Below are 10,000 nucleotides of genomic sequence, written 5' to 3' on the forward strand. Positions count from 1 at the left end.
TAAAAAGTAAGTGTTCATGCTTGACTTAAAATGTTAAGTTTAGCTAACTTTAGTTTAGTTGGATATTTAAATTCTCTCAAATTTTAAGTTGTTATAACTAATCGCAGCCACATTTTTTTTACAGTGTAGCATCATGACCATAGCAAACGTAAACTCGATTTCCTGTTTACTCAACTCATAATGGAATTAAACAGAGATGTGCTGTGTTTCCAGGGGGATGAGGGTGATGGGGTGATCATCGGGATGTCCAGCATGGATCAGCTGCGGGAGAACCTGACGGCAGCCGCAGAAGGGCCACTGAAACCGGGAGTCGTGGACGCTTTCAAACACGCCTGGGATTTAGTGGCCCACGAGTGTCCCAACTACTTCCGCTAGACAGCCCATGACAATTCGAGAAAACACAAAGCCTGATTTAGAAGAACTAATACAGAAATCACTTTATTTTTCATGGTCAAGTGACAAAACGGTGATAAATTGAGTTGAATAAACACAATGACAAAACCTCTTCCTGAGCTCACCAGCACTTACTGTATTACATTCCCACACGTTTACATGAGAACGCAATAAAATGAATGCAATAGTAGCATCTTGATGGATCACTGCGTTGTTTTCTTCTTGCCATAAATGTGCTAAATAACTTATATTTAACAGTAAGAATAACAGATCACCTGTTTGCCTCAGTCCAGTAGTCATACAGAACCTTGTATTATTGAAACAAACTGTGCAGATGACTGAAAGAACACTCAATAAAAACATTTTACAGGTTAATGTAGGGTCAAAACAAACAAATGTTCATGGCAAAAAAGTCCAGGTTTTATTCGCTCCCTTCTCCGTCCTCTGAGTCTTCCTCTGCTTCCTCTTTCCTGGTCTCCTCGACGTCACCATCCGCTAGCTTCTCAAAGTCCCCGGATTCTGAGTTCCACATGCACTTTATCGACAATTTGAACTCCGCCATCTCGTTTCCAAAGAGTTTCTGATTTGAAAGGCCAAAAATACATCGGTTTAAATTGATAATGTTATAAAGAATTCAAGATTGAATCCCAATTAGTTTAGGACACACGGAAGCTTGTTTATCACGGAAAATAAAAAAAGGTAATTGCGACACTTTAATCTCACAATACAGACTTTTTTCTTTCATTCCCCTTTAATTCACGATTACCCTTTTTTATTTTGTTTTTTTAAATACATTTTAATCCAAATAAAGAAATATGATGTTTGTGAATAAACCATCCAGCAATGAATGCATTTCAAAAATTTATATCTAAAAAGAAATATTGAGAAACAACACTAAGTTATTACAACTTAAAAATAGTAGACTTCCATATTTTTTTCCTACTATAGAAGTCAATGGGGTCTGATTACCAACAATCTACAAAATATCTTCTTTTTGTATTCAGCAGAAGAAAGAAATTCATACAGGTTTGAAATAACTTGAGAGTAAATGACAGATTTTTCATTTTTAAGTGAACTACTTTAAATTTAGTTAATTCTGAACAAAAAGTTACATAGTGCACCTTTAAGAATAGGATTTTTAGCATTGTATAAATGACACAAACTCACCAGAATTCGAGCCTGTTCGGGTGTGAGTGTGTCTCCCTCTTTACACACTTCAAAATCCTTTATCAGCGTCACCACACCTGCACATGGATTGATATGCAAGTGAACAATACTTTTTGTCCAATGCAATTATAAGTACACTTACGCTCCACTGATAATAGACCATTTCAGAAGCAGTTACAGTCTTTTCTTATATGTGACCCTGGACCACAAAACCAGTCACATGGGTAAATTTTTTTTAAATATATAAATTTATACATAATCTGAAAGCTGAATAAATAATCTCTCATTGATGTATGGTTTGTTATGATAGGACAATATTTGGTCGAGACACAACTATTGAAAATCTGAAATCTGAGGATGCAAAAAAATGTAAACATTGAGAAAATCTGCTTTAAAGTTGTGCATTTATGTTCACGATTGTGCTGCATTCACTCACAAAAATACATGTTTTATATATACGGTAGGAAATTTACTAAATTTCTTCATGGATCATGATCTTTACTTAATATCCTAATGATTTTTGGCATAAAATAAATTGACCCATACAATGTACTGTTGGCTATTGCCACAAATATACCTGTGTGACATGTGACTGGTTTTGTGATCCAGGGTCACATATTTATGAATGCATTCTGTCTTGTTATACAAAAACCAAAGCAATAATGAGTATGAATTTGTCAAACATACATAAGAGTTTTTTACAGTCCACACAAACCTCATGTGTGTGTGCTAGTCTTGCTGTGAAGGAATGCTTTACCTTTCTTCAGAGCCGTGGGAAGGCCGAGCTGTCTGAGCTGAGGCTCCATCGAGTGTGGAAACTGTTCTAGCGGACCCTCGTCCAGCGTCACTGCCATGGTCGCTACGCTTCCCGCTCGAGCGTAATCAATCTCTTTAAACTCACTGAAATATCTGCGGGAGAACAAACATGGTATGAAAAGAAGAATACATTGCTAAAGTTTGAACAAACAAGTGTGACAGACAGCATTAATTTCAATCACACTAGCCAGTATTTCAGTTTTGAATTCATCAAGAAGCAGTTTATGCACAAGACTCTTAAATTATGACAAAACACTGAGTTTAATTTAAGATCAAAGCATATTAACTGGTGTGTCCGGGGTTCATTACTTACTCTTGCACCTCGTCTTTGGTTTTGTTTGTGAACAAAACACCGACTTCACCTCTGAGAAATCTGCTCAGCTGTACAACAAACCACAACATTATATACTGGATATTAGCCAGAGTAAGCCAATGTAGTAGAATAAAATTCAGAAAATGTGTGTAAACATTCATCTTGTATCAATTGAATCATTGATGACGTGCACTGACATACTTTATGCAGATTATCTTTGTATTCGTCAGTCGGCCCTTTACCCAGCGCGATCATCATGACCTTGTTCTTACCGAAGAAGAACCTGTAACCCAAATCAACATTAATCTCTCTTAAATAAAGCAGTAAATCAGCATCAGCATGAAGTGTGTGTGTGTGTGTGTGTGTGTAGCTATACTAGTGAGGGTCAAATGTCCTTACTGACAGTGAAATATTCTGACAACAAACTAGTGAGGAAATTGTTTTGGTCCTTACTAGTTTAAAAAGCTTATAAATCATGCTTTTAATTTTAATCTAGTGTTTCGCACGTTTCTGTGATGTGTAGGGATTAGGCCAAAATAGCATTAACTTGGTGTGTGTGTATGTGCAACTGTGTGTAAGTGAGTGAGTGACAGTATGTGAGAGAGTGTGTGTATGCGCAACTGTGTGTAAGTGTGTGTGTGTGTGAGTATGTGAGTGAGTGAGTGAGTGAGTATGTGAGTGTGCGGTGTGTGTATGCGCAACTGTGTAAGTGAGTGAGTATGTGGAAGAGTGTGTGTGTGTGTGTGTGTATGCGCAACTGTGTGTAAGTGAGTGAGTGACAGTATGTGAGAGAGTGTGTGTATGCGCAACTATGTGTAAGTGATTAAGTATGTGAGTGAGAGGTATGTGAGTGTGTGGTGCGTGTATGCTCAACTGTGTGTAATGAGTGAGAATGTGAGTGAGTGTGGTGTGTGTATGCGAGTGAGTATGTGTGGTGTGTGTATGCGAGTGAGTATGTGAGGTGTGAGTGTGTATGCGCAACTGTGTGTGAGTGAGTATGTGAGTGTGTGTGGTGTGTGTATGCGCAACGGTGTGTAAGTGAGTGAGTATGTGTGTGGTGCGTGCATGCGAGTGAGTATGTGAGGTGTGAGAGTGTGTGTGGTGTCTGTATGCACAACTGTGTGTAAGTGAGTGAGTATGTGAGTGTGTGTATGCGCAAATGTGTATGTGTACCGGCTGTGTTTCCAGGCCGTCCTGATGTCTTTCAGTCTGTTGTTTCTCATGTTCTCTACTGAGAACACAAACACGTATCTGTAGATATCTGCACATTTCCGCAGCTGATAAGGTGAGAAAAGGAAAAATGATTTTCATCAATCATAAAGCTATAACACTCGTCAAATCTGGATGCAAAATGAGATGATGTGACTCTTTATACAGTCAGATCTTCTTTCTCCATTGAAGCTTCAACATCTCAAATCATGATGGATAACATGATCATCTGGTATTACTATAGTACATACTTGTAGGATCCCCCAAAAGAGCAACGAAGTCATACTAACCTCTTCAATCAAGTGTTGTTTGGATTCCAACCCCTTCTTTTTTGTTTTGGTTAAAGAAACTGTTAAAAAATAAAGCCACTATTAACGATAATGACATTAACACATTCAAACACACCCAGCTGCTTCAATAATAACCTCAATAAATGACAGTAATATAGATTACAGTTTAACCACGTGCACTGAAGTATATGAGAAACAAGTAACTTAACAAACATGCATTTATTTTAGTAATGTGCCAATTATAATTACGTTCCACTCTTTAACCACACCACGAACTAAAACCTCGATTAATTGTAATCTATGGTGTGTAAAGTTGATTTATAGTAAGTGATAAAACATTAAAATCATACCTTTCTTGTCTCTCTTGGATTTCGGCATGGTGCTCACGTTGTTTTCTTCTTCGCCTGCGGATCTTCCAGCGCTTGGTGAACAGTGAGGACTCACAGCGCCGACTAGTGGAGCTCGCTGGTGCACTCATGAATATTAATCAGATCACATCCAAACCAGCAGGAGGCGCAGCACAAGTGAAATATTACAGTAGAAGACTGCACTAGACAGTAGATTTGAACATCTACTTTCTCTTATTTCTGACGATGACATCAGCGAAATCGCTTATTAGTCTTGAAACTTTAAAGTTTACAGTTTTTATAGTAGCGTATGCAATTTTTAACATTAGCCTATGTACAGTAGAAAACACCTCATTTTGTCAATATGCCACATTTTACAATAAAAATAAATAAACAAATTAAACACAGACAGGGGTGTCCTAAAGTAATTGCACTTAATTGGGCTACTATACTAAAATAAAACTTTTATTTTTGTATTTATTACTTTTTTATTTATTTTTATTTGTATTATTTTTATGTTCATTTTATACTTTAATTGATGTTATTCTCTGGATAACATTTTGAGCTGTATTTACAATGCTTTGTATTCATCTTATTTTTTTATTGCATTGTACTTGAACTGTCTATAATTGAACTAACTAAATAAAAAAATATACTTAAATATTATTTTGAGTATTTTTTACTCAAGGTCTACTTTTATAGGGCAAGATGTCCAATGTTTCTTGAAATTAATTATTTTATTTTTTTTTATATTTTTTTTCACTTAAGCACTAGTTAAATGTGTACAATTCTGGCACTGCACTCATACCTAATTATAATAATATATCATTTCTGTATTTTTCATTTCCCTGTTCACAACAGAACAACATCAGCTGCTGTTAAACACAGCATTAGCACCAGATCTCAGACTGATCATGTCAACACGTCATGAATACAGACGCCTAAAACTCATTAGGAACTGCATGTTTTTGTTATAGATTATATGAGATATGATGGATTCTCGTGGGCACTTAACACTTGAATGAAAGGATTTGTGGCAGACATGACTGCATTCCCCAAAAACTTTGAGTTTGCATACTTGTACTGTCTATTCAAAACAATTGCAAACATTGCTTATGATCCTCATAAATCCATGGGTGTGTTTTGTGCACATGTTCAGATGGCCATCAAGCCAGGGCAGGTTTAAGGTGTAGATGCTTGTGTAATAATGTAATAATGTCTGATTCTGCTCATCAGTCAGTCGTTTGGGGAAATGAAAGCACAGGATTTGTGTTGCCACAACATGCAGAAGTGAGAAAGTCCTCAACTCAACGCCTTCTTCCTCAGTGTGCTTCAACTTTACACTTTCTCCTGACAGTGTAAATGAGTTTACCGAATGGCTCATTTCATGTCGAGTCTGCTTGCTCGTCAATATTATTAGTGGTATGAACTTTCTACTCTGACTAATGAGTCGGAATTAATCACAAATTTACATTCACTGAACTGATTATGTTGTTGCAATGAGCAGACGTAAAATGTTTATATTAGGCTATATATACTGTATATATACAATACTGTATATACACACACACACACACACACACACACACCGTGCAAATGTTTTAGATTGATTGTTATTGTCAATCAATTAAACATTGTCAACAATGTTGTACAATTTATTTTTCAGGATTCTTTGATGAATAGAAATTAATACTTTTATTCAGCAGCAAGGATGCATTAAATTGATCAAAAGTGACAGTAAAGACATTTATAATGTTACAAAAGATTTCTATTTCAGATATTTATTTTCAGATATTTATTCATTATTTTGAGCCTTCTATTCATCAAAGATTGTACACGACTGTTTTCAACATTGATAATAATCCTAATGTTTCCTGAGCAGCAATTAAATCTGCATATTATAATGATTTCTGGAGGATCATGTGACACTGAAGACTGCAGTAATGATGCTGAAAATAAAGCTTTGATCACAGGAATACATTAAAATAAACAGTTTACTATATATTCACATTTTAAATTGTAATAAATATTTCACAATATTACTGTTTTTACTGTATTTTTTTTAATCAAATAAATGCAGCCTTGGTGAGCGACCTAAAACTAACTAGATAGATAGATAGTTTGCATCATATACCATTTTAATAAGATTAAGATAAGACAAGATAAGCAGGATGAGCGAAATATGATTTTTTTCTACATAATCAACCTTTTTTTTATCAGTTATTTGATCTAATTATTTTATTTTTTAGATTTTATTTTCAATGTATCTATTGCTTTCTTTTGTTTTATCTCTTAAGAGAAAATAGTTATCCATCATTAAAGTGAATTAAAGTGTATTTACTTAAAGAGTATTTATGTTACTGCAAAAGCGCAAAAAAAATAAAAATGTATTATTACAAACAGTGCAAACCAACAACAACAACCAGCAAACCCAAAATAAAGGACTTTGACACGTGCATTTGTTAGATTCTCAGGTACGAGCACTGATAAACGTTTCGTTTTTCTCAACTTCTTAACTTATAGGTGCTTTTGTGGGTGTTTTAAAACGGTGCGACATTGAAATCGGATTAAAATAATAGACTTCAGTATTAAGAAATAGAAAGTGTTGGAGTTTGTTGAGGGGGCGATAATGCCAAAGTGCTGCACTCCCTCCTGTGTGCGCGAGTGCGCGCCTGCGCGTCCCGGGGTGTGTGTGTGTGTGTGTGTGTGTGTGTGGCGCTGGTGAGGGCGGAGAGTCCGCTGCGGATCTCCTTCTTTTAGGAGAGTCTGAAACTCGATCCCGTCGCGCCGGTAGCTATAAAACAGTCACGCGATCACGGAGTCAACCGGAAGAGTCTGTGTGAATAATGTCGGTGTGATCGGAGAGTTTGGAGTTCATTCTTGCGCTATTATCACTGAGATGAGTCGCAGATGTCCAGATGTCCCGGAGTTTCAGAAATGAGCTGACACACACACAGTGTGCTCCGATATTCCTCCCCGTTCCCATGGAGAACATGACGCGTCCTGGAAGGATAGACAGATAATGACTGCATTGCTTGTGTCTGCTCGATCGATGAGGGGTTTTTACGCATGAGAAGAACTGCATGGACACACGAGCTTCAGAGAGAATCTGAAGGATTTGAATTGAGGTAAAGCGCACTGGTTCTGTATGAAAGCATGAGTTCTCTGTTGTTTGGAGAGGGGTTTCTGGGCGGCGTGGTGAGCGGTGCGCCATCGGACGCGGTGCCCAGAGCTCTGCGCAACGACCTGGGATCCAACATACATGTGCTCAAGACCCTCAACCTGAGGTTCCGCTGCTTCCTCGCCAAAGTCCATGAGCTGGAGAGAAGGAACAAACTCCTGGAGAGCCAGCTGAAGCAAGCCTCCAGTCAGCCGAGGTATCCGGGCTTCTCCTTCACGCGCGAGGTGGCCGTTCAGACGGACTCTCTGGAGTCCAGACTTCCAGGCACCATCTGGAGTTACACGCATATCCTGAGACATGGGGAGCGCGTGAAGACTGTGCAGGGACCCGGAGTCTCCTGGACCCATCCGGACGGGGTCGGGGTCCAAATCGACACCATCACCCCAGAACTAAGAGCCTTGTATAACGTCCTGGCCAAAGTCAAGCGGGAGAGGGATGAGTACAAGAGAAAGTGAGTACATCACTGCTTGGTTTACTGGTGTTGTGTTGTGGTTGAGTTGTGTGTTTGGGACAGTTCTGTAGGCCTGGATATGAGCCGCTGGTCAACGACTGATTCATTGCAGCAGAATTTCTTGGCAGGTGAACAGCATATATTGAAGGGCCCAGTTGTGTGTGCAGGACAGCTGGACAGAGTCCAAACAGGACAAATGATGTTGCTGTGTTTATATGGGAAATATTTCTTAAGGATATATGCAATTGACTGGATATGAGTTATTTAAAGATTCAATCACATCATTTATTTGTTGCATGTGACATGATCTGAAGGCAGACCGAGACTGACCGCTCTGGTGAGGTCCAGCACGTTTGTTTTTCCATCTGTCCCGACAGCAGTGATGACTATTATTATAGTCACCTCTAAATATACCAGTTTTTCTGGCAATGCTCAGCAGCTGAAGTCCTGCAGTCCTGCAGCTGTCTTCAGAAATATGATACGAGAACCTCTTTATTACAGTTTCCCGTGATTTACTTCATTGTTTCATTCATTCCATCGGGTGCACAGAGATTCAGAGACTTGTGAATCTCTCAAATCATTTCAAGATCATGTCTGACTGGCAGAATCCATAATAACTGCATACTGACAATAAGGCATACTTTTGTGACCATTATGATATATTGCACTGTGACATGAAACTCTCATTACTGTAATACATAAATGTAATTATGATTGATTGAACACTTGATAAAAACAGAAACATAATTGAAATAAATGGAATAGTAAAAGTAAAACAATATAGGATGCATTGCAGTTATGAGTTTGTTTGTTTCTTGCATTTACAGTAATGAAAAGTTGAGGGTAAAATGTGTGAAAACTATGCTCCTACAATTATTATAATTTTTTTTCCCTTTGCTAAATATAATTTCATATTTTGTTGTAATGGTTTTGGAGTATAATATGAGACAGACATGATGAAAGATTTAATGACTTCCATGCAGGCTTTGTAGATGAGATTACAGTTGGATGCTGAATGGGTTTTATTAATGCATGACTTCTGAATGACTTCAAACACTGACCTCAGAGGAGCCGCGTGTGTGTGTGTGTGTGTGTGTGTGCCCTCTTTGCCCAGGCATGTGCTGACTCACTAGTAAATACTGCTGCCTTATCCTTCAGAAAAGCAACAATGAGCTCAGAATGAAGGCGAGTGAAGAGGAGTAATAACGTGTGTGTGTGTGTGTGTGTGTGTGTGTGTGTGTGTGTGTGTGTGTGTGAACTGTGAATCACATCCTGGTCCTCCTGTGAGTGCTTCACAAGCCCCTGTTCAACACTGTTGCTGGTGTGGGCTCGTCTTTGTCTGCGATGGCCATCGATTATGACATCATGACCACACAGGAACCTCACATGGGCCACAGACAAGTTCGGATATGAAATAGGACAATATCTTTGTTTTGTTTTGTTAGAGATTCGTTTGTATGTTCTATGGGAAGTTTACCAACCATTTAGTCCATAAGTGAAGATGAATGAAACTTCTTATAGTTATTATGCTATTTTAAAGGCTCCTAATGTTGTTTTGCAGGTCTCCTACGATAGGTTCATGCATCAAACGCCAAAACACACTTTCAGTTTCTCATAATGTATTTTGCAGCATCAGCTCTTTTCTCACAGTGTCTGAAGCGGTTCGATAAATGATTCGGTCTCACTAAACCCCTCCTTTCCGTAAGCCTTCTCTCCTCTGATTGGTCAGATGGTCCATGTTGTGATTGGTTTACTCTGCTCTGATTGGTCAGATGCCCAGTCTGTTGTGATTGGTCTACTCTGCTCTGATTGGTCAGAAGCCCAGTCTGCTGT

The 10,000-nt window shown here is 38.3% G+C and overlaps 3 protein-coding genes across 6 annotated transcripts in view; 2 read left to right on the forward strand and 1 right to left on the reverse strand.

Moving 5' to 3' along the window:
* Nucleotides 1-375, forward strand: part of akr7a3 (aldo-keto reductase family 7, member A3 (aflatoxin aldehyde reductase)) — a gene marked incomplete at both ends in the record, with an annotated part of 5,071 nt that extends 4,696 nt beyond the window's left edge. Inside the window, one exon of the mRNA XM_079597786.1 lies at nt 214-375. Coding sequence (XP_079453912.1) covers nt 214-375 — 162 coding nt within the window. The remainder of the gene's footprint in view (nt 1-213) is intronic.
* A 47-nt stretch (nt 376-422) lies between these two features.
* mrto4 (MRT4 homolog, ribosome maturation factor) lies at nt 423-4,694 on the reverse strand. Its single transcript, XM_079597787.1, has 8 exons — nt 4,539-4,694; nt 4,189-4,247; nt 3,863-3,966; nt 2,891-2,972; nt 2,690-2,757; nt 2,318-2,469; nt 1,561-1,637; nt 423-973 (listed from the first exon to the last, which is right to left on the reverse strand). The coding sequence occupies exons 1-8, from the start codon at nt 4,564-4,566 to the stop codon at nt 815-817; spliced, it is 729 nt and encodes a 242-aa protein (XP_079453913.1). The 5' UTR covers nt 4,567-4,694; the 3' UTR covers nt 423-814.
* A 2,461-nt stretch (nt 4,695-7,155) lies between these two features.
* The window catches only part of iffo2b (intermediate filament family orphan 2b), a 35,256-nt gene continuing 32,411 nt past the window's right edge, over nt 7,156-10,000 (forward strand). For 3 of the 4 annotated variants that reach the window (XM_079598601.1, XM_079598602.1, XM_079598603.1), the window contains exon 1: nt 7,192-8,167. In XM_079598601.1, the coding sequence (XP_079454727.1) occupies nt 7,692-8,167 (476 nt within the window). In that variant the 5' untranslated portion in view covers nt 7,192-7,691. Of the gene's footprint in view, nt 8,168-10,000 lie in introns of all 4 variants that reach the window. The other variant, XM_079598604.1, reaches the window with a different exon arrangement.

Source organism: Phoxinus phoxinus (assembly GCF_949152265.1).
Source record: "Phoxinus phoxinus genome assembly, chromosome: 22".
In the NCBI taxonomy this organism is placed as follows: Eukaryota; Metazoa; Chordata; class Actinopteri; order Cypriniformes; family Leuciscidae; genus Phoxinus; species Phoxinus phoxinus.